The sequence below is a fragment of the Pteronotus mesoamericanus genome, unplaced genomic scaffold (genome assembly GCF_021234165.1).
Source record: "Pteronotus mesoamericanus isolate MK-2021 breed Mesoamerican mustached bat unplaced genomic scaffold, CSHL_Meso_final contig_180, whole genome shotgun sequence".
NCBI classification, from domain to species: Eukaryota; Metazoa; Chordata; class Mammalia; order Chiroptera; family Mormoopidae; genus Pteronotus; species Pteronotus mesoamericanus.
Window position 1 is genome coordinate 4824591 of NW_026555076.1, and position 25743 is coordinate 4850333.

Below are 25743 nucleotides of genomic sequence, written 5' to 3' on the forward strand. Positions count from 1 at the left end.
AAACTACAAAGAGATACCATCTCACACCTGTTAGAATGGCTATTATCAACAAGACAAGAAATAATAAGTGTTGGAGAGGTTGTAGAAAATCAATTCTTTAAAATGATTTCACTTATGCAATAATTATTAAACAATATAAATTAATTTTTAAGTATATTTTAATATTTAAATACTAACTTTTTACTTTTTTTGTTTGGCTAAAACCTTTTTAACAACATATTTGCTTTTAAAATGATTGTCATGATAATCAGTGAGTTTATTTTACAACTGGCTAATAAAACTCTGTAGTTATACTTCCTTAATTTGATTTTATAATGAGAGTGAGTCTCTCCTACCAGTCAGTTTTGCTTAAGCAGTATTAAACTTTTAAATCAAAATCAGGTTGCGTTCAATCAGATATTAAATTAGTTAATATAAGTAAAATGAACAAACTGATTTTTATCTCTAGTTTATTTAAAGTATGTTATAGAATTTCCTTAATAAGTCTAAAATCCTAAATAGGTGTAACAGGAACCAAAATAAAATTAGTATTGATGTTGATAATGATTTAACTTTGCATAAGCATATTCTTTCTTTCTTTCTTTTTTTTTTTCTTTTGACTTCAGGTGCAATAACAGAACCCAGTGTGCAGTCGTGGCAGGTCCTGATGTTTTTCCAGACCCGTGCCCAGGAACCTATAAATACCTTGAAGTGCAGTATGAATGTGTCCCTTACAGTATGTATATTCCTGTCATTTTCTTATAAAAAGAAAAGATATTAAGTTTTGTTTTGCATGCATTGACAAAATATTCTCAATGAAAACATTAAAGTAATAGAAATTATATGACAAAACTGGTAATTTTAATTTTTCAAGATCATAAAGCCTTCTCACTATTGGAGGAATTAGATGTTGCATACATGATACTGAAGCATTTAATTTTGGCTACACATTTCTGTACATTGGTATCTGTTCTAAAGCTCATTTCTTCATGTAAGAATATGAAACATTTAGAAGAAGGCTGAAAAGTGGTATCCCAATACTACACTCCTCCAGGTCCAAGTAAAAGGTAGTGAAAGTGAATAACACGTCTATTCACTTATGTGTGTATGTGTATAACTATATGTATGTATAGAAATTGATAATTTTTTTAATTTGATGGAAGCAATTATATCTAAGTTTCCTGTGCTGTCAGTATTTCAAGAATAAAAATATGTTCATCAAAACGGAGTAGACTGAAGAGAAAATGTAGAATTACATGAACTAAAATACTCTTCAAAGGGTATCTTTTACAGCCACATGAAGTAGATCTTTGTAACCTTTATGTCAGATATGGCATATACCAACAACTTATTTTTTTTCTTTAGGAATAATGAAGAATCAAACGATGAAAAATTAAACATTTTCTGACTGTTTACCCAAGGGAAATATCACCATCTGAAAGAAAAACATTTTTGAGCTATCTAGTTCATTATTCATGAGGTTCCTTAGTAAAGCTCACTCAGGGAATCCTGTATTCTTTATTAGATATTCAGCTTATCCCAGAGGTATAAAACACCTAAGATCATAAACAAAACCAAAGTTCCAACTTTGACATCTCAGAAAAAGCAAAGTGTCTAGAGATAAGCAAGATGACTGCCAAGAGACAGCTACAGGCTTGCTTCATTTCTGCTTATTTAAGAAGCAGCACATTACTCAAGACTTATAAGTGAACAATTTGACCAGCAAAAAGGGAACTGAAATTTTAAAATCATAATGAAAGCAAACAAGACAAAGTTTTATTTGTGCTTTACTTGATAGTGCATTTGATTAGAGAAAATTTAGTGAAATTTTATAAAGCTAATTTTCTTTGTTATAAAAAACCTGAGTGTCTGGTTTGACTGAACTGTGGACTGAGGTTATGCTTGTTACATTGCTATCTCAGGGAACTTTTTATGAAAATACGAAGCTCATACTGACTGCTTTTTTTCGCTCATTAGTAATAGTTTAAAGAAATAATATTTGAAGTCCAGTTTAACGTATATGGCGTAGCATGGTGCATTTGTTTGTATTATCTTTAGTATGTTTCAGTTTAAAGTATAAATTGGTAATACCTTTAGTAAGTTTAACTTGATTAAAAAGCAATCCAAAATAAAGTGTAAACCATTTAAATAAACTATAGAGATCCATTTAAAAGGTAGATTGGTTTGGTAGAAAGATCACCAGAGATCAGGAAGCCTGGGTCCTTTAGCTCAGGTAAGCTAATAAAATTTTCTGGCTCTCACCTTGGAGATCTTCCCTGATCTTCAGTAAATTATGATTTTCATCAACACTAAGCTCTTCTTCTCTAACATAAAACAAATATTCTTTCCCAATGACAAAAATATTCACTTATTTATAATAGCCATCATTTATTGACACTTAACGCATGCCATTTACAACATGGGTTAAATATTTACATGCCTCATTTTATTTAATTCTCACAATGTCCTCACTGTTAGGTATGAGTATTACCATTTTATTGGAGAGGAAACTGAGGTTCCATTGGAGCAGTAAATGTTTCTTGGAAAAATGCAGAATAGCTAGAAAATGGCAGAGCCAAGATTTGAGTTGTCATCAAAACCTGTTCTTAAGGATCCTGCTATGGAAGTCCTCAAAGATTTTGTTCTTTATATTTTTATGACTTAGCAAATTTTCAATATTTAACATAATTTTTATCAGTACAGTAATAGCACATGGGGGAAGCAAGTCCTCCAAAGACTCAGACCCTTTTTCTTAGTTCTTTTGCTATTTATTTTAAGAGGTTTGTATGTCTTTCTGGAAACAGATGGATCACTGCAAACTTATTTTTCTAAGCATGAAGGAATAATGAAAGCTTATGGCATAAAGTAGGTCATTCCATAAAAAAATGCTACCCACCATTTAGAACGAGTCTCTTAGCAAAGCAGTAAATTCAGAAATTGATTAAATTACTTGTATTAAAAGAGTAAATTCTGTGCTTAATATGCTTGTTAAAATATTCCTATTGTATTATTAGAATATCAACTTCAGAGTTAAGATTTATTAATGTTTGACGATTTTCTAATTGAACACCTTGAATAAACAAGGAAATAATATTAAATTCTATTTCTTACACAATTCAGTGATATCCAGTTTCTTTTTAAATTTAAGATGACAGACTTCATTGTATATAGTGATATATTTATTATTTATAAATATTTTCTTAATATTGATATGTGGACAAATATTGTTGATATTTTCTTTTAAACTTACTCTTTGTGTTTCCATAGTAATATTGATTTTTAAGTTAATACTTTTTCATGGAAAAATATGGAAAAATAGAAATATAGAAAAAACTAAAATACTTAAGAAAACATATCAATATTAATGATATTTAAGCATATCAGAGATAATTAAGACATTCAACAAATTTCTTTGTATTACACAGAAAAAATATAAAGGGAAAGGGGGGGGAAGGCAGAGACAAATGTATTTAAAAAGTAAATAAATTAATTAAAAAAAAAGAATAAAATGACCTGTAAATATAAAAAAAATAAAATAAAATAAAAAAAATAAAGTTAAAAATACCAAAGGGAAACTTGCAATAATTTTTTCACATATTTTTAAGAGTCAGTAAGTAGGTACATGATTTAGCAATGATAGTTTTAGAAGAACCTTAGACTGCATCAAACATACAGTATGACTTTTTTTAAAAGATAGTGATCAGCCCTAGCTGGTGTGGCTCAATGGATTGAGTGCTGACTCGTGAACCAAAGGATTACCGGTTTGATTCCCAATTAAGGCACATGCCTGGGTTGCAGGCCTGGTCCCCAGTTGGGGGCAGGCAAGAGACAACCACACATCGATGTTTTTCTCTCCCTCTCTTTCTCACTCCCTTCACGTCTCTCTAGAAATAAATAAATAAAATCTTTATTAAAAAAAAGAAACCTTAAAAAAAAAGATACTGATCTGAAAAAAAATTAAGAAAAATTAGTGATTGTAAACAATTTAGTGAGGCCACCTTCTTTGAGTGTCTTATATTCAGTTATTTTGAATTGCTATAGTTAACCTTTTATCTTTTTTCCTCCTGTTTGTACTTTCTTGTTTGGGTTCACAGATGTCCTGTTTGTGACCAAATTTGGGACAGAGAAATCAATACCTTTCTCTGTTCCTGTAACACTTCTAGTTCCAGTGTGACTTACAGACTTTGTGTTTTCTTTTGAGGTTAGGTTTTTTTCCTGAGCGGTATTTCCTCCCCAGGAGATGACCCGGATATCCCACAGGGTACCCCTCAGCACTTACCAATGCCACAGTTTTGCTCCTAGCTTCCTCCTTCTCACCCAACCCCCAGCCCTGCTGGTGTGATTTGGATAAAACTGTGGCGTCTTCAAGTACAGCTTCCCTCATTTACCCAGCTTACAGGAATAACTTGTGTTAGAGAGAAAACAATAAAACAACTAACCACCTACATAGAGTATTTCTGATACAAAGAAACTTACTTTGTATCCTGCTGACAATTTGTCTTTCTTCCAAGGCATACAATTTCACGCACATTAAACTCAAAAAGTGCTCATCTTCTTTCACTATCTAGCCTTTCTCTTCAATTTTTGTTTCCTCGTTTCAGAAATACAAAGCACACATTACTTATTCTAACAACCTTCTTTCATGATGGATTTCCTTCAGAAATGGAGGCAGGAAGCAGTCAATTTTGAGAGCTACTGAAATCAGTGTTTGATTAAACCAATCTTATATTATAGCACTTAGAGACTTTCTCACCGGTTACATTAGCCATCTGAAGAGTTACATGGGTGGTTGTCTTTATGGAAGGATATGTAAAATAATTATTAAAAGTGATATTTAAAAATAATTATATAATCTTTTAGTTTAGTTTCTCAATTATAAGAAAAATGTATTGTTAGCATTTAAAACAAAAGTCTTGAACTTATTTTAAATAATGACATTTTTACAACTAATGTTCAAATAAGTGCATATTTTAATATATGCATACTTTGGTTTCAATCCTATAAATAAGTAATTGCATATTTTCAAACTTGATTGTGCTAAAATGGACCCATATGTTTAATATTTAAAATATCACAGAAATGATAAAGCATAATCTGATTCTCAATATACCTCAATACCATTTTCAGTTTTTGACATATAGAAAACATTAAATACATATATATTGAATGACTAAAAGGAAAAAGGAAGTTTAGTTAAGTAGCTCCAGAAGTATCTGTTGCTAAAATAATAAATATAAGAGATTCTTGTTTACAAACAAAACCTTATTAATTCAAAGGGAAGATCCGTGACAAAAATGAAGATTATATGAATTTTAGTTCCTCCAAATTGCTTGGTGACTGTGATTATATTCTTCAATGCTACTAGGACCAAATTTGTTTTTCATAGTCTTCTACATACCTCCATATAATACAGTAAGTATTGGCCCTTAAATATCATTCCTTCTGTAAGAGAAGTTCCAATATCTGAATTATTTTGTTTTAGAATATTTTTAACAAGAGGAACCATATTGGTTTTCTCCCTTTTCTCTCTCACTAGTTTCTTTCTGTCAAATAGTTTATATTTCACAACATCTCACCCCTAAAAGATAATCCATAAAGCTTTTGCAAATGGATCAGTGATTACTTAGCATTTAATTTAAACTTTGTATGCTCAAAATATTATATATTCTTTAAAAATTGCTATCATCACTTTAGAAACCAGGAAGGGTAGGTGGGCTATATTTTCTTGGAGTTCCTTGTACTAAACTTTCCCATAGGTTTGTCTGGCTGCTTCGAATGTTCATGGAAATTATTTGCAACTACATTATACCATTTGCTTTCAGTGTCTCACTTTATCTTTCTTCCATCCGTCAACATCTACTGCAGACCAGCAACTATGATAAACATTAGGATAGAAAGCTAGGATAAAGATTAACCTCTCAAGGAATTCAGCCAAATGGGGCTCCAGGTCCCAAAGTTACTGTGTTACTAGTTCAGCAAAGCAATTAAGCCTTTCATAGTAACAGTGTACAGAGAAGGAACACCCATCCAGAGTGGGTGTCTGTATGGGGTAGCTGGCAGGTATCTTCAGGGAATATTTTCTAGAGATGACTCTTTAGCTGAATCTTAAAGAATGAATAGACTTTAGCGAGTTTGACAATCATTTTTGGCACACAGAACAATGTATCAGAAACTGGTAAATGTAAAACCAAAACCAACCGTTTGGTGTCTGTATAAAATACAAAACACAAGGTAGAAATTGTGGACTTTCCTGTATATTGTGATTCTCTGAGACCTAATATGCATCACAGTGTATAGCACAGAGACAATCAACTATTTCTGAATGTAATTAACTGTTATATTAGTAAGAAATGATTGTTTGGGAGTCTTTAAAAACCAATTTTGACTAATTTAAGTTAAAATAAAGAAGCATTTCTGAGGGGAGGGGAGGGGAAGCAGATACAAAGTAGTAGTTCCAGAATCAAAGGAAAGAATGGTGAAGACCAGGTCCAAAAAATACTATCCAGCAATCCAGAGAGCAAGAATTGGTGGACAGTCTCTTAGGGACTCTGCTGTGATGAGTCAGTTTCAAAAATGATCCATCTACTTTAATTCCTGAAATGACCTATGTTCATTCATCAAGGTGTATAAGGTCAAGGTATTGTTTCCAAGAAAGGAGACTGAGGCTGGCAGAGAGCTTACATGTGATTAGACCTCAGACCTCTTAGTGGACTTCGGAGCAAGGACTGCAGGTTGGTGGCTGTGGGCCATATTCAGCCTGCAGAGGATTCCTTAGGTCTGCCTGACACCTACAAGTCAGGTTTAACATAAAGTCTGGAGTAACACTGAGTCTGCTTTGTCTTGAGCAACAATAAGCTAGATAGAGCTGGGTAGGTGCTGCCCTTTTTAAATAGGTCCTGTTCTTTACTACTTGCTGTGCTTTCCAGCACTTACTGTATTATACCTGGTGCACCACAATCATTTAAAATGTCTCTTGGCTTCTGAAGATACTTAAATTTGCAACTCTTGCTCTAGAGTTGGATCTAATCAATGCTAATAGATGTAAAAGCACTCTAAATCATTACTACATATATATTTTTTTAATTTGCAAAATATAACAATAACTTCTTGGACCAACAATAATTCAACCAGAAGTTTATCAGTGCCTGTTATGGGTCAGTCACTATGTTAATTGCTCCAGAAAAATAGATTTTGGCCCTTTGAGCTGGCAGTCTCATGACTAAGGCAAATAATAAACACATGAACCAATGCATATACTCATCAAAGATAAAATGCAAGAAGAAAGTAGACATGATTGCATGATATTGAGAGCAATGAGAGGACCAGTTTATGTAAGGTAATGAAAGACTGTTCATCACACAGAATATTTGAAACATAAAGAATGAGAATGAAACAGTCAGGCAAAGGGCCTGGGAAAGAACTTTGAAAGCAGAGAGATTGTCAGTTCCAAAGACCCTGAGATTGGGAAGAGGTTGGCCTATTCTAATACCTGATGCCATCCGATTAAGATGGGGGTGAGTCTCTCTTGAACTGGCCCGATGTAGAATGTGCAGTATATCATTATAGGCAAATGTCATTTTAATTATGTTTATGAATATATCAAACCCAAGGCAAATCTAAGTCCAGTGAGTGCTCAGTAAAATCAATTTTACTGTATTACACTTATCTACACTTACACTGATCTACCATAGCTGAGGCAGCTAAAATAGTGAATGGGTAAATAAGAAGTGGATTGTGAATATACGAGCTAGGTAAATAAGATGAGTAAGTGTAGTGAGTGTGCATTTACATTTTCTTACATCTTTAAATATAAAGGAATTTCTCATAATGACCAACCTGTAAACCTTGAATTAAGTCCATCTTTATGGGCTTCCACGTCTGCTCTGTATCTCGTAATTGAATTTAGTTTACCAACACTAAATGAAAACCTAGTTAACTTTAAAACATTGTACAATGTCCAAATGCCCCTGATGATGTAAATATGACTGGTTCCTAACTTCTAAGAACCCATAATCTCTTCATCATTCTATCATCCTTCAAGTAATCAGATTAACATAAAATGAAAGACTGGGAAGGGAAGTCAATAGTATTTAGTCTTTATTAATACATGTTTTCTTCTCACTATGCTAATTGCTTTACTACTTCAATTACAACCTAAACCAATGCAGAACAGAACAGTAAGTGATAGGTAGGAAAAAGAAGTGGCTGTTTCTAAGTGTGTGCCAATGCAAAGGTTTATTTCTAATAATTACTTGGGGTCTCCGTCAAGGCCTACCACATATTCTCTCTCTTTGCCTTTGAGAGAGGATAACACCGGATAAGAGAGCCTTAGAATTTCAGTTCTCTTTGAAGTAAATATTAACGCTGTTTTACTGCTTTGTCAATGACTCTCTTCACTTAGAAAAATAGGGATGATAATCACTTCACACAGTTTCCATGAAAATTAAAGTTAAATCTATGTAAAAAGCTTTATACAGTGGCATTCATATTAGCAACACTCTGTATATTATGGCCATTCAAATTAATGTGGCTGTTGAATGTCAACACTTTTTGAAGTGTTTTGACCATCAGTGCTATTGTGCACCGGGGCTTGGAATTATGTAATGCTGTTACCTTACCGTGGGGTTTGAGGAGCCCCAGGCATCGGTGAGGTCAGCATTGTCTCCTGCTCTTGACTATTCCTAATTTTGCCCACCAGACCCCTGTCTTCAGTCTTTATTTGTTTATTTTATTTCGGATCACCTCTGGATTTTGAGTTTTTTTTCAGAGCTAGTTACAAGGGCATCTTCTATATGATTTAGTGCTTTTACCAGATCCCACTTAAGAGGTTGTTCTGTTTCATGCCAAGTGATACTAAGGCAGATCAGGCAAATTTTTGAATCCGCACTCAGCTCACTATGTTTCTGTGGATTCTCTTCTCATTTACATTTTCTGATCTGCATCCCCTTTGGACTGAATGTGCTGGTAATGGTAATTGCATGAATCACACCCAAGCTTGCCATTAAGTTTGGGCATGAACTTTCCTGCTGGTGTTCGCTTTTAGTACTAGTTTATCTGCAGCCCCATTTCTCCAATTAGATAGCAATAGATAAGGAGGTGCCAGTCTCCTCAAATGTCTCCAGGTGGACCCTGGCCATGTCATTTATTTAACTCAACAAATAATGGTGGAACATCTGCTTTGTGAGTCTTCACATACTGTCTTTAGGCAATAACAGTGGAATTAATTATAAAGCAATCTAAACCCATCTCTTAATTTTTTATAAAGAACCTAAGACTCAGAATAAATGAAATAGTCAATGATTATACAGTTAAACCTCAATGACTCTTAATTGCTGCTCGAGTTGTCTTTCCAACATGCTACTCTGTTTCTTTAAATTTCGAAGTAATTTCTCTATTGCCTAGAGATGGAAGGAGTGATTAAGACTTACCCTCAAAAAATAAAACAAAAGATCCTAATTAATATATTCTCTTTAATTGAAATTTGGCATTCAAATCCAATTTCTCATTTTAATTCAAATACTTCCACAAAGATTTTAGGATTCAAAATGATCCTAATGTGACTATTTGATTATTTGGTCTCTGTTTGCCTTTAATATGTCCTATAATTAATGCAATTAATGATAGTATTTCGAGATTCCCCCCCAAAAAAACCCCACAACTTTCTCATTATTTTGAAAGAAAAGTACAGTATAGAAATGGAGTAGCCAAAGAACTTACATGCATGACTCATGGACATGAACAATGATGTGGGGGTAGTTTTAGTGACGGGGTGCTGGGTGGAGGGGAGCAAAGAGGGAAAATTGGGACAACTGTAATAGCACAATCAATAAAATGTAATTTAAAAACAAAGACAGAAAGAACAATGTCTTTGCTTATGTGACTTGATTTTAAGCCTCATGGCCTTTTTCGTAAGTTGAGTTCACAATTACCGGTAAGTGAACCTTTTTAGAGAAGGTGGTATACACAGTTTGCTTTTATCTTCACACTAACCATTTGTTTTGGAAGCCTTCGTGTATGCATTCAAATTTATGTGGCAAGATTTTGCTGGTCTCAATTTTTAGAGTAGCTTGAAATAAGTAACATTGATATTTCAGATTCCAAAATTGTTTGCAGTTAAAAAAAATTTTATGGAATTATGGGAAGATGAATGAATCTTTCCCAAAAGGCAGAACATACCACCTGGTTTCCTGTGACTTCCCTTGACTTGTGCTCTCCCATGTTCCCCTTACCAATTAGAGAACTCACCCATGTTAAGTTTATCAAGATAACAGGGAAGGCTCAGGAAGAAAGATCATATTCAAATTTGTTGGAAACAGAATGCACTTATTTTTTAAGAGAAGGCTTTCAGTTTTATTCTTATGGAGTCATTATGTGTGCTAAAGCACTAATAGAACTTGTAGCCAATACTTATGTGTATCAGAGTCTAACAGAATTGTCTTTTATGACAGTATTTTGGTCTTATCCTCATGTGTTACTCATGAAGAGCTATTCACCCAGACTCACCAAGCTTAAGTTCAATAAAAATGTCTACCTAGTAGGAGAATATTATTAGGGGTATTGTTGAAACAAAGCTCTAGGAGTCCTCATTACATTTTATTATGCATTTGCTAATGCTAATATTAAATGGTTGCAATACAAGCTCAGGTCTGATAAATTATGAATGACATGCTCTGCAACAGATGGCACGTGTTGCCCTTTTTAAGAATGAGTGAAAAGTGTAAAGCAAGAAACCTAATGCTATTCTGTGTCTTTAGGACTTGGCAATCTTTGTCATTTCTCAATATTGGCCTGCATTTGTGATTCTAATACAAAATTTAAGAGTTTTCAGTGAATGATATTACTTGATTGAATTTTACCAGCTGCTGCTTCTTGAAGGTGTCAGCTGATGTTTTCTAAAATGTTGAAATACTTTATACTCAGGCAGTAGCTTGAACACAGTAGGAGCTCTTTCTTAAAAATTCCATTATCATTGATTATAAAAGTGTTAAAGATCCAGAGCTGATAGGGATCAACCTATAATGGCCACTTGATTTCACCTCAGTCCTGGAGAGCCAGGACCTTGTTTTCCTCTTTCAGGGATAACAGGGTGAAGAGTCTCATTGTTTACTGGAAATATCCAAATGAATCTAATCCTTTTGAAATATGATTAGTTTATGTCTTTAATGCAAACACTTCAAAGTTTTTTGATTATTCAAATAAATAATATACATGACAGAATTAAAATAGTTTCTAGCACACGATTAGTGCTTGATAAAACTTTGCTAGTATTTTAATGTTTTCTGTACATTATGGATAGAGTATTTAGCTTATTGTTGAAAACACTAAATCATAAAATTCTGAATACCAAGCTATAAGTAGTATCATACACTCCTTACTTAAGCACTTGAGATATTCTGGATGTGTTTTTAAGAGTAAAAATTCAGACATTGATCTGTATTCTTTTAGTAGATTATAGAACTTTTTATAGAAACTCAGGTCTAATTTTATATTAGTGATGGTTGCTAGCTAATGATTTGATGCAAATTAATCATTAAACATTTAGAAGCTTCTTCTCTGATTGGAGTGGAAACTGGAGTGACTTAGAAGCTGATGTCCTAGGAAATAACTGATTGAGAAAGAATATCTTGAGGTATTTAATAAAAATAGACTGTATATCCTCCACTTGATTTTCTTTACTCTTTGTCAAAATCAAAAAAGAAAGAGAAATTTCTAGAGAAAAAGTGCAAGCATTTTTCTAATAGTGGATACTGTCTGTTGAACCATTTCCAATGCTAAAAACTTTTTTTATGCAATAGCATTTTGTTCACACAGCAAAATAAGGAAGACAGAAATATTAGTTAAGTCCTTAGCTTGTCCACGTTTCCACGCTTAGTTGGATGAATGGCGAGCAGAAGTAGGGGGATTAGAATACAAGTCTCTTTGACTCCTGTGATTTTGCTCTTTTTCTTTCTGCTAAAGAAAGCAGGTAAAACATTTTCTTGCCTGAGAATTGACAAGACTAACCACCTATCTTTTGCAAAATATTATACTGCCCCCTGGCCTGGTGCCTAAAATGTGTGTAGAAGTTAGCTTGATTACGGAAGACTTTTTATCGAGAGGTAGGGATCATTGTTGGGAACCTAGCATTGAAACAAGGAGGCAGAAAAACTACAGCTGATCAGTGGGGTGATCACTGCCACTCATTCTGTAACCCTTGCCCAGAACTCAATCTTATTTAGAATGTGCTTTTGCTATTATTAATTGTGAAGCTTCTGCATTAGTTTTCTCCTGCTACTATATCAAATTACCACAAATATGGTGGCTTAAAGCAACACAAGTTTATACTATTATGGTTCAATGTCTGAAATTAGGGTGTTGGCAAGGGTGCCTTCCTTTTGAAGGCTTCACGGGAGAATCTGTGTCCTTGTCTTTTTATCTTCCAAAATCTGCCTGCATTTTATGGCATGTGGCCCATTTCTCCATCTTCAGATCACCGCACTCCAACTTCTATTTCTGTTCTCACTCCGCCTCTCCGACATTGACCTTCTTGCCTCCTTTTCATAAGGACTTTGGGATTAGATTAGGCCTCCTGGATGACTCAGGGTCATCTCAAAATCTTTAATTTAATCACATCTATAAAAGTGTCTTTCGCCATGAAAGGTAAACATTCACACATTCTGGAGATTAGGGCATAAACAACTGGGAGGGTTTTATTCAGCCTGTCTCAGGTTTGTTTGAATTAAGTAAAATTTGTGCTTTAAAAAGTATGGCTCAGGGGAAAAAAAGTACAATAGTACAGAACACATGTAAAGATCTGTTTTTTAATAAAGTGTATATGATAACCAAGTTATCAGTGATTATAGAATGTGCATATTAATCTCTAGGAGAAAAAGCGTAGTTCATGGCTGGTTTCAGACTGATGGATGACATTGAAACCAGGCGCTTGCCTTATTCTTGCACAATAAAATGTCTTTTTTTCTGGTTACATAAAGAATAAATAATCAAATAAAAATACTACAACAATTTATGTGAGGATGACAGTGAAGTTTACTTGACTTTTTACCACTAGAGATGACTTCTACTAGCTTGGTAGTGACTATTCTTTTAGGCCCGCCTTTATGCATACATACAGAAAGTGTGACTTTACAAGGGTAGGATTTATACACACACATACACACACATGCACAATTTATTGTATATTCTTCATAGTTCTCTCTCTGCCCAAGTGTTCATAGGAAATCTTTGCATGAATATAGATTTGTGTGTGTGCAGTTACAAAATCAGGATCAATCGTATTATATGCATCTTGCTTCTCTAACTGTACAATATCTTGTGAATTTCACAGAAGTCAGATGATAGAATTTTATTAGTTTACAGGTTGATGTAGATGGTATATTAAGTCATTCTATTCATAGAAATTATTTTTTTAATTTTTCTTTGTATGCGATAAGATGAATGATGTTTAAATCTTTTCTAGTAAGATTATTTCAGTTGGTCTTCTAAGAATCATTTGCTTCATCTTTTCAAACAGCAGTGAGGCGCTTGACCCAGGAAAACCTGTCTGCTGACTGGAGTTAATGGTTCAAGCAATAGAGTAAAGCTGAATGGGATTGAACCTGTGACCTTTAATTCTTCACCAGAGTGACTGACCAAACACCCTTGACGATTCTTAGTCTTTGCCAATGTTTGAGACATGTGTTTTAATATCTGTATAGTCACTTGTGTTGGAGAGTTTTTATTTAATAAGCTTTGGGAGTATCATAACATCTTTCACAGGTAGTACAGCTCACTTAATCAAGGTAGCTTTTAACTACCATGGGGAAGGAGGAACTGTTACACATATGAATTAATCTCCATAGTGGCAGTAAGGCTGCAAGTTTGATTTTGTTTTTTTGTTTTTTATTGTGATTTTATACTTTAAGCATTTAGTAGCTACTTCCTGGCAGTCAGTCTATCTTTTTCCTCCACAAATTTTACCGACAATACTATCAAAAATCATTGGAAACATTCTGTTGACTCAAAACTTCTTTTCACAGAAATCATTCTTCAATATCCTGGCTGTAAATATGGCCATTTACCCTCTTGTCCTTTGCTAAACATTTCCTCTGCCTCATGTGAAAATATTATCTCCTATGTATATGTCTCCCTAATTGTACCTCTCAGTTTTCTTTTTTTTTGTTCATATTGGCAATCCTTTTCTACCCTCTTCCCTTCGCTTCCTTTTGTTTCCTTCTTTTTCTCAAATGCCATATAAATAACTATACAGCCAGGGTACTGATTGTTGAATTGTATTTGCCTTTTTATTGATCATTAGTCATTCAGTTATTCTCTTTATCTCTCATGCTGATAGTGTCAATTCTGTTTTTAACTTTGGAGAACCCCTGTCCAACTGAATCTCATATTATAATTATTATTTTACTTTGTTAAATTTATTATTCTTTGAAGAATTCAGTTATCCTAATATTCAATAAATAGATAGTAGGTAACTTCACTGTTTCTGACTAGTCATGTTCTTGACTAGTCACACGGAAAAATGTGAGTTCTTATCTTGAAAATTGTTATGATCCAATTTGATCTTTAGTACCCCTTCATAGCTGCAGACTATTGTGTAATTTTATTTTTTATAATGCTTCCCTGTGCGAAAGTACTTTAGCACTCAGGAGAAAATGTTAAAATTCGTGAATGAAAGTACTTAACGTTAAGGACATTTTTAAAAAATTCTTTCATTCTTAGCTCTGTAAGTCCTAATGATCTACATTTTTGTGAAAAAGAAAAGCAATAATTGGAATAATAACAGAAAAGTCACCTTTTTGTTTTATGCTACTCTGTTACCATGCTTCAACTCACTATTATCCATTGTTTGTTCAGTTTCCTTCATTAAGCAACGAGATTAACCTTTAAACTATCATGTTCACTCTTCTAAAGCTTCAAAGGAAATACATAACTTTAGCTCCAACCAAAATTTATTCTTTTATTTTGTGTGTCTTTAGACAAATCAAAGTTATAACAAACCGGAATTCTACCTGGCATGCCTACAGTTTATGATGTTAGACCCTTAAAATCAGTGTCATTAAATCACCAAGAAGTTTCAAAGTGGTAAAATAAAGATTAAGTTAAGTCTGAGATTAAGCTGTCACATCAGAGTAATTTGATTTTAAGTCTGGCTCCACCAGCTCCATTAGTAATCATATCCTTGACAGAGACAAAGTTCATCCACTATGAGTTCTCAATGTGAGTGAGGTATTGATGTTTTCGTCTTACTTTGGTCAGTCAATAAGGTTAAAAAGATAAAGTTTATTTAGTTTTCAGCATTGCCTTCTTGAAGTCAAATGTCTATTTAATTAGATTTTCCAGTATTTGGCAAGGAAGGACTGGTAGTGTTAGCTTTCTTTGGCTTGATATTAAATATCATCTTGTGAAATTTGGTAAAGACTATCTACAGTAACATGAAACATATACTGCAAGGCTACTTAGGAGAGCATTAGGAAGTCCAACATTTTTTGTCAAGATAGTTAATAATTTCTAGCATCTCCTAATGCTAGGAGATTGAATCATGTCTCTAGGTCTTAAGTATGATATTTGTTTTCTAACTGGTAAAAGTTAGAAGCTTTTGATAAGCTGTAGTGTTCTACTTCAAATATTGAGCAAGAAATATATACCTTATGTCATTCTCACAATTATTTCTAAACAAAGCAAGTAATAATGACTTCAAAACAGTATGTTTTATATGTATATATTTTTTTGTAATCTAGGTGCCCATCATATAATCATCTCATTTTTCTGCCCTTACAGTATTTTCTTTCTAGTGTAGCAAAAAGTTGTTAGATACAAGCAGGTATTAGCTATGTTTATGATAAGTATTACTACAGAGGAAAGTCTAACAAAACATATGCATTGGGTGGTAAATTTTTTAGGGCAGAGTTTTTTTAATCCATTTTTTTTAGTTTTTCAATCACCAATGACCTATAATATTATATTAGTTTCAGGTGTACAGCCCTGTGTTTAGACATTTATATAACTTACGAGGTGAGCACCTGATAAATCTAGAACCCATCTGACATGATCATAGTTATCACAGTATTATTGACTGTATTCCCTGAGCTGCACTTTACATCAGCATAACTGTTCTGTAACTGCTAATTTGTCCCTCTTAATCTCTTCTTCTTTTTTTCTCATCCCTCCAATTTACCTTCCCATCTGGCAATTATCAAAGTGTTCTCTGTATCTATGAGTCTGTTTCTTTTCTGCTTATTTATTTTGTTTTATAGATTCCAGATATAAGTGAAATCATATGGCATTTGTCTTTGTCTGTCTGAGTTATTTCACTCAACATTCACTCCGTGATTAAATTTGTCATTTCAGAATCAATATCTGACTTCAATCCACAAAGTCAGGGGAGATATCCTGTTCCAGAAAGTATTGTAATTTCTAGAATAGTGTTTTGTCTGCCTAGGAGTTGACAGTTACCTGCAAGTGATATTTATTCTTCATGTTAATTTTCCTTCCTTAAGAAAATAATATATTAAATGTCATTTTAATTATCTACTTTATTTTTTACCACTGTTATTAGGGATTTAGGTGCTTTTATTAATTTAATTATTTAGTAGAATTAAAGTTCAACTAGATTATATTTTAATTAGAATTGCAACAGATACTATATCTTACAATCCTAACTACCACAGGAAAAATTGATTTTCTCATGTATGTTCTACAAATATTCATTAAATGCCTTCCACATGAAAATAAGTGATAGATCCCTCAAGTTCTATGGGATCAGGGACTCTATATCTTTTTGTTTTATTCATATCCCATTATGTGTTACATTGTCCAAAATATAGTAGATACTAAGTAGGATTGATTAAATGATTAATTGAAGACTAAATAGAAAGATGACCTCACTATTTTTAAAAAGCTTATCACCAAATAGGTGAGATAGTACAAATGTATAAATAAATACTATAGTGCTAAATGTGTAAAATAACAAAAAAAAAAGTACCAGGGTATATAGAAGTTGAGGAAATATTTAAAAAATGAATATAAATGAAGATTTTAAGGTACAATGGTGATGAGATGGGTTAAAAAATTGACCTCAATAACCTTTTTAAATCAAACATTTGATATCATTTAAAAACAGATAAGAGTGGGCGGGAACATCAAATAGTTCAATAAAAAATCAGAGAGAGCCCTATAAGAAGTATAGGTAGCAGAGGTTTTTGGAAGAAAACTCTGGATCTCTGTTCATTTCTAAATTCTCCAGGAGTTGGCCTAATAATAATTCTTCAAGAGTTCACTTAGTAATTTCTAAGGAAACACTATCACCTGTATTTTCATTCATGTCAGATTTCTCCAGGAGTAGGCCTTTGGTTAAGCTTAGGGGACTTTTCTGTGGCTTTGGACTTGAGCTAGAGCCCTCTCAGAAATCCACAAAGTAGGCAGAAAACTTTTGCACCAGTTCTTTCTCAGAGGGCCTGTGCTATTAGCATGGAGCCTCACCTACTAATTTAAACTTTACCTGATTTATTTACCATTAAACCACAGAGATATTTCTGCCACATACAGCCCAGGAGAGATCGTAAGACTATGGCAGATTATTCTGACCTATACTGTTATCTGTCAGGTATGGAGTAATATTTAGAATAAGTAAATACTTTTCAGGGGGCTTCCCACCATTAGGAATTAGAATGTGACTCATTGCAGTTTTCTCTGTTGGGCATCTTACTCTTTTTTTTGAAGCATTAGTTCCAATGGAGTTACACAGTGTTAATGCTTCTGAACTTCATGATTCATTCAAAGCACGTTTATTAATCTCCAGGGCTATGTGTGCTAGCCATTGGGTGAAAAGCTAAGGCTAAGGTGAAAAAAAGAGTTGGTTACTGATCTTACAGAGTGGAAAACAGTTCTTGTGAGATTCTCACTTAAGTTCTTAAGACAGCCATTCAAGTTCTGGTGACATTCTCAAATACTTATGTTTTAAGTTCCACTAATTATACATTAAATAAATTATTTACAGAATTTTAGTAGGATGTGAGTCTATCTTAGGAAACCTGTGTGATTAAGTATTATAGAGAATCATATTGGTGTATGATTCTCCGCTAAGTCATTGCATATTGCATACACTTCCAGGAAATCCACTTCAACGTTTTATCTTATGTAAATGGTAGGCTGTGCTTATGCAATGGGAGGCATTATTTAATCCAGTTAAAATTACTTTCTCTTTAATTCTGGAGCTTTGACTTAATTTATCTTGAGGCCTCAGCATCTCACTTAAACCATTAGTGTGCTTCTCCTCTAGGAACTCCCATTTATACTTTTCCATTCTGAATGTAATCCTATCAGAAATGGTAATAATGTATTTGGTAACATCTTTCATCTAAAGAAGTCTTGAGCACTTTCAAATATGACCTTGTTAATGTATGTAACATATCTGAGATGTTGCCACAAGCTGAGAAGGATTCCTTCAATTTTACAAATAGAAATATCGGGTGAAGGAGAAGGACTGAATTCTCCAAAAGTGATTTTAAAAGGCCACTAAGATATGATGTAATAAGCATTTTTTAAAAAATGTGTGTATGTTTTAAAATATATTTTAAAGATTTTATTTATTTTTACTTATTTATTTTTAGACAGAGTGAGGGGGAGGGAGAAAGAGAGAGAAAGGAACATCAATGTGTGGTTGCCTCTCATGCACCCGCCACTGGGGACCTGGCCAGCAACCCAGGCGTGTACCCTGACTGGGAATTAAATCAGCAACCCTTTGGCTCACATGCTGGTGCTCAGTCCACTGAGCCACACCAGCCAGGGTGTAATAAGCATTTTAAAATGAGAGAAAAACAGGAGAGGAGTAAATTAAATATCAAATGTACTCCAAAGGAATATAAAAAGTTTGTTGAAAGGCTTAAATCAGGTTTTGGATTTTTTTTTTTAAATTACTCTTTGTAGAATGTGAAATAAGGGATTTAAGAGAGTGAACAGAGAAAACTCACTAGGATTTTTATTTCTTACAGTTTTATATATTAGTTTTTGCTCTTATCTCTCAACTGCATGCTCAGTGGTTCCTGAACACATAATCACTTACAGAAATATATTCAATTATATAAAAATAAGTAATGTTGAATGTATTGAATTGAATAAAATATACTATTTCTTTCATAAAAAAACTACTTGAAAAATGCTTACTTAACTTTATTGTGGAAAAATCATGTTTATAGGAAGTTTTACTCGGATAAGAAAGTTCAGATCTGTGCTCAGATAATAAGACTGCATACATGTATTTTGTGTGGCTATATAAGATATTATAGGAGTTCTGAAAAGAAATCATCATTTGAGAAAATGACCAACAATGGAGACAGGGTCTAATATGAGATAATCTATGAAAATATATACAAATAAATTCACAAATACTGTGTCATTTATTTCACAAACATTATGGAAAGTAGTAAAGAGTATATAGATGTAAACATTGTTTCTGTGTTCAGATTGCTCATGGTTTATTGGAAGAAATAATTACATAAAAACTCTAGTACTAGGCATAGTCCCGTAAGTACCACAAAATGGGAATATGAAAGAAGAAATTTAATTCAATTACAGAACCTAAGTAGATTTTACATTAGAGAACAACAGAAATTAAGATAACAAGTTTTGATTGAAGAAAAAACAACTTCCTTTGTCAGTTTAAAAGAAGACAAAAGTATCACTAGAACAACTGTAGAGAATAGTATGGCTGTTGCATTTAGGCTGCCTTAGATTCTGAAAAGAATAGGTAGGTAAATGAATTAGCAGATGAATGCCACAGCCTAGATGTTGAGCAGTTCCAACTGACCGAAGGTGCTGATTATGGTGATGGAAAGAAATGAGAGCAGGGCAAGGTGGCAAAGGAAATTTGACAGAAACCGCAAATCCTCAAATGCAGTAAAAATGCAATAACTGGGCTGAGCCATGGTGGTTGTATAAGTGCTGATGGCATTATTTCAAATAGAAAAACCCAGAAATGTCTTATCAATTTCTGTGATGTAGTGTTAGGAGTAAGTCTTAAACGTAGTAAATTTGAGGTGCTGGTGAAACATACGGGAATCAACAGTAATGATGCCCAGGGTCGGGGAAAAGGCTGGGTTAGGAAAGGAGAATAATGGCTGTGAAGTATTTGAGTCATTTTATCTGGACCCTAATTTAATTCTCAGAACTTATTTTTCAAATGTTGCTTAAACCCAACATCATAGAGCTAATAAGTAGAGTCCTGATGTTTGATATCCTTCAGAGTTTTTACACCATGCCACATGCTGCCACTGGGGAAAGACGAAACACTTGAGACTTATTTTTATGGAGGTACAATTAAAAGTTTGAGAATGGTAGGGGTATCTGAAAATAACTGAACAAAAGATATAGAACAAAAATTTAGTTAAGTTGCAGGCCTGGAGAAGGAAAACCACCTGAAGATGTATACAGAAAAGATATGTTAACTTTGAAAGCAGCTCTTCCGAAATTTAGGAAAGAGCCTAATGTCACAAAAAACTAGGGGAAAAAAACTTTGAAGAAAAAGAAGCACATTCACTTATGGAATTTTATAGAACAGCATTTCTCAAAGTCTGTTCTCTGGACTGTCAGCCACTCAGTATACTTGATGGGGGAGGAAAAGATTCCATTTATTGTCAAGTACGTTTGTAAAACACAAAGTATTGGGTTGGCCAAAAATTTCATTTTTTTTTCCAGTAAGTTGGCTCTAGTAGTGCTTAGTTGTCTTTAACTTCCTCTGAATCAATTTTGTTAGGTTGTATTGTGACAGCTGTCATATATATATATATATATCAGTATGCATTTAAGAAAATCAAAATCAGTACATTTTTGTGTAGCCATTTTAATATTGAAGATGAAAAAATACACAACATTGTCAGCATATTATGTTTTATCATTTAAAGAAAGGTAAAAACACAACTGAAACAGAAAGAACAATTTGTGGAGTGTATGGAGAAGATGCTGTGATTGATCGAACGTGTCAAAAGTGGTTTGCAAAGTTTTGTGCTAGAGGTTTCTCCTTCGACAGTGCTGCACGGTTGGGCAAACCAGTTGAAGTTGATAGAGATCAAATCAAGACATTAACTGAGAACAATCAATGTTATATCATGCGGGAGATAGCTGACATACTCAAAATATCCACATCAATAAAGTTACTGAGGTGGTGAAAATGAAAAACGTGTCTTCTATTTTACAGAAAGCATACGGACTTTTTGGCCAACCCAATAATACGCTGTCACTGCGGCCTCCCCCTCACCTTTTAGAGTTACAGCAGCATGTTAAGGTCAGGGAAGTAATTAAAACAGGATATTAACTTTGTGTTAGCTTAGGCGTCATCTTTGTTTATTTTTTACCCTAGAATATATACTTTGAACATATTTTTAACAAAATAATCATATTTAGGGATAGGATGAAGAATCCGAAAGAAGGCCACTCAAGCTACTAGGTTCTGAGAAATGTTAAAGGTAATAGTGTGGAGATAAAAGAAAAGCTTAAAGCTGGGCGTAAAAATTGAAGGAAAATATGAAGAAAAGTCATGAAACAGACTGAGAATTGTGGTTTTATAGAATTAGAATAAAAGGGTAAGGCCACTGAATCAGTGCCTGTGTGTGTTAGAATTACCGTGGAGCCAGGCTGAGTACTGGGCTGGCCACGGATGCACTGCAGGGGACGGTGGGAATGCCAGGCTCTGAATTATTGCTTCTTGCAAATTAGCCCAGTCTTTTTTTTTTTTTTAAATTGTTTCTAGATACCACATCTATCTTGTTTCAACTCTTGGACTAGTCCACCTCCATGATGTTGCACTCAGAATATGTTGCTCAGAAATGGAACCAGTATTCCCATTCTCTTTTCCTTGGCACTGCATGATTAAAAGAGATCATGCTGTCTTGTTCCCTTTGAATTTTGGTCAATTTTTCTGATTTAGCTGAATTTTTATAATTCTTCTGGTAACTGTACAACATTTGAACATGAATAAAACACCTTTGCAACCTTTTCAAGGTTATTTTATAACTTTAGAATTTTCATTTATGCTTCCTTACTTCTAGACATTTATTCCTGCCTGGCCTTTAGACACTCATTCAGACTTCTTTTTTTATTAGAGCCCCTCGCTTTGTGGGAATTGTTGATTTTACTCTCATGCCTTGTATAAGGACAGAGGTTTCCTGAAAGCCACCACAAATCATTTTCCAAATGTAACTTTAGCTGTGTTCAGCTTGTTGAGTACAGCTTTGAGTCCTCTTCAATGAATCATCACTGTTCTTATTTCTACAATCTGTCCATTTATATATCAGCATAAACTTTGTCAAGACCATATAGAGTCCAGTAAAATCTTTACTCCTGCATTTCTTGGTTTTCTATCTATACAGTGATATTAATCTGATATAATTTGTGATTCCATTTACATTTTGGGGTACTTAGTGGTCTTCTCTTCATTCATTCTAGAACCTTGCTGGTGTCCTAACTTAATATCTACTAAAATGAAATGTTTTCTAAACACACATTTCCTTCCTTTTGATAAAACACATTTGTTTCCCCGCAACTTTTCTTTGTGTTTTATTGTCTGACTTTTGAATTAGTGTATCATAGCGGCTTTGGATTCTTGAGTAATTTCCTCAAATTCTTGACACCTCAGTTTCTGTGTCAGTAACATGGGCTTCACTGCAGTATCTAACTTATAAAACTGTTGTGGGAATTAAATAAATTTAAATAGAATATATCTTACACAAAGTGAAAGCTCCACGAGCCTCCATTGTTATCTTTTCATTATCCTAGTCTTGACTAAGAAGCATGATGCATTTGCAACCTCCGTGAAAAAGTGTTTTGGGGAACTATAAATTGTTGAATAAATACGAAGGGTCCCCCCCCCATCAATTAATAAGCTTGAGAAATGAAGGCACTATGCTGCAAACTTAATATTTCATTATTTCTACATAAACAGCTTTTGGGAGATATGTATCCAGCTAAAAATATGCATTAGTGGAGGGTTCAGTTTATTCATCCAACATCTGAAAATAGCTTTCTGAATTTGAAGTTAAAAATCCCAGTATCAGAAATAGAGGGTACGTTTTAGGAAAAGTGGACCAATTTGTAAAAGAGATAGACATAAAGACTGTCGTTCCCATTGTCAGGGATAGGGAATTAGGGCGGTCTCGCTGGGCAGTGACTCAGAGAGGCAGATGACAGAGACCATGGTGCTAAAAAAAGACCAGACCCTGCCACCACTACACCCCCCTCCCCCACCAGGCTGTAAGACGCTCCCTTACGCTATATCCCTTCTGTTTCTTTGCTTTGATGTTTCTTTTAACCATTTCTCTTTTTACATAAAAAGGTTTATTTAGAGGCCAGAGTGGAGAAAATATGAAGAATAAGATCTGTGTTCTAGGAGGTGGTCAGTTGTCATTGTGGGCTCAGCATCACTTAATTTGAAAGTGCTGAATGAACAGGACACTCTTTCTCAGGGGTAGTACCCATGCTCTCTAGAAGACCTAATGTATAACAGCACTTAAAATCTAATTAATGCTTCATGGGACAACGCTATTCTGGCTGAAGGATTTTAATGGGAACATAAAAATTATAATTGCTGAAGAACATCAAGTTTGCCTCGGCTTTGTTATTGGATATCACAGAAAATCTAAGATTGATTGAAGAAAAATATATCATGTTCTTTCCACTTACCAATACGTAAACATTTCCTTGTGGTGTGCCCTTTTATTTTGAGTATTAGTACTTTCAAAGAAAGGTAAAATACAGAGTCAGAGTTCTGATTTAAAAATCAGTAACAGTTTGTTGTTATCTTTTTAATGTACTAATATTACTATCTCTTCAACTAATTTTAAAGGTGTTTGCTTGACTTTGATTTCCTTAAGGCTGTTAGTTTAACTCTTTCAAGGGTGGGAACATTTTTAGTTTTCTAATTAGATCTTAGCAATACTTTTCAGCATGTATCTGTGTCCTGGAAATTTTTTTTAAACAAACGAGGAATAATGGAAAAGAAATGAAAACCCCAGAGTTTCATGTGCTCCTCTCTGTTCATATGTATCCCAGCATGGGCTCCGTGGTATGTAAGATCATCCACGGTTCAGAGGCCCCCTGATGAGAGGCCCTGATGGTATGTGCTAGCACACCTGAGGCAAGCCTGAAAGGACCCCGCTGCAGGCATGGTGGAGGGCTTACCTTGCTATGTCACTGCTTGTATTCATTTATTTCAAACTCGGTGTGGGTCATCCTCTCTGACTTTATTCTCTCCTTTCTTTTGTGGCTGTACTGTGTCATTTAACTAAAGGTCCTTCGGAATGCTGCCTTCAGCTTACCCAAATTTTAGACATTCCCTTCTGAAATTCAAGCCGCGTGGGTCATTTGGCAGAGTTATTGGATTATTTCCAAACTCGCCATCTCCCTTTTGTTTAGCATTGAGGACATGTTCATGCTTATTCCTGAAAACTATCATGTGAATTTACACTGGCACAGGGAGCGAGTGGTCGCTGTGCCAACAGTAAGTGTCATCTGGGATGCAGAGGGATTTAGAACCATAATAAATTGTCTCATTCTCAGTAAAGTATCAAAGCCATAAATCTTACCTTTCAAATTCCTTTCCTTAATTGTAGTTACTGGGTACTTTTTTTTTTCTTTCTATGTCATTAGCAAGAAAGCTTTGATTATTGTTAATGTTTTTAAAGGTACTACTTTTTACTAAGTGACTGGTTGTTTAAAATCTTAAGGTCTTCGATGCTAGTTTAATGAAAAAATTTTAAGTTGAAAATTTGGAATTCCTTAGACGTATTTTTTTAAGTAGGAATAGGACACCTCTATAAAATTCAAAGAAACACATGATGTTTTTTACTTATATTTTTATGAGTTAAAAATAAAAATTGATCACAGTTAACAATCACCTATTTAATTCTAAACAATTCTTAGGCTTTCAGTTTAAGACCCACCTTACCCACTGAACCTTTCATAAAAAGTCAGCGATCTTGATGTTATACCCTTCTGACCATTTGTAGCACACTGCATCTGCTTCTTAAATTTAGCCCATTATTTTTGCCCAGTTGATATTTAATATGGTATTATATTATACATTTAAATGTTGCCTAATTGTCCCATAGGTTCAGTTTTCAATGAGTACAAGTCATGTCTTGAACAAAAACATAAAAATTCATGAAAGCAAAGAAACACAGTTTCTTTGTTTTGTGTTTACAAGTGGTCCTTCTTTAATGTTAGTCATTTTACATAAAATAACAAAAGCAACAATACCTGGAATCCCTAGGAGTTGCCAAGTATTTACTCTGTACCAGGCCCTGTTTAAGGTTTACAGTTTAAAATAGAGAATTCACAATAAAGCGGAGAGGTGCAGACTTTTATTATACTTATATTTAATAACAAGGAAACTGAATCACAGAAAGATTCTGTAACCCGCCCCATGAAACGTAGCTACATGGTAACAATGGTCATTTAAACTTTATTAATGATTACAGTCAAATTTGGTGTATTCAGGAAAGTTAACACTTGGGCTAGAGGATTAAACAACATGATAATACAGAGCTTAAGTAGGTAAATCCATCTAACTTCCTGGGTGACTGGTGGGTCCCAGTGAACTTTATCAGCACATGGGCATGCTGTGATCTAGATAATGATTATTTAAAGAAGCGTATGTTTTTATTATAGCAAACTTGATTTTACTATGGCTAAAGCTTTGAAATGCTTACCATAGGAAACCCACTTACTGTTTTTTAAAGCTGGAATTGTTTAATGGAAGCTGTTCTATGGTTGTTTGAAAAT

At 33.9% G+C, this 25743-nt stretch overlaps 1 protein-coding gene across 18 annotated transcripts in view; it reads left to right on the forward strand.

The window, feature by feature from the left end:
- The window catches only part of ADGRL3 (adhesion G protein-coupled receptor L3), a 464227-nt gene that overhangs the window by 163841 nt on the left and 274643 nt on the right, over positions 1–25743 (forward strand). For all 18 annotated transcript variants that reach the window (XM_054566788.1, XM_054566790.1, XM_054566791.1 and 15 more), the window contains one exon: positions 606–715. In XM_054566788.1, the coding sequence (XP_054422763.1) occupies positions 606–715 (110 nt within the window). The remainder of the gene's footprint in view (positions 1–605; positions 716–25743) is intronic.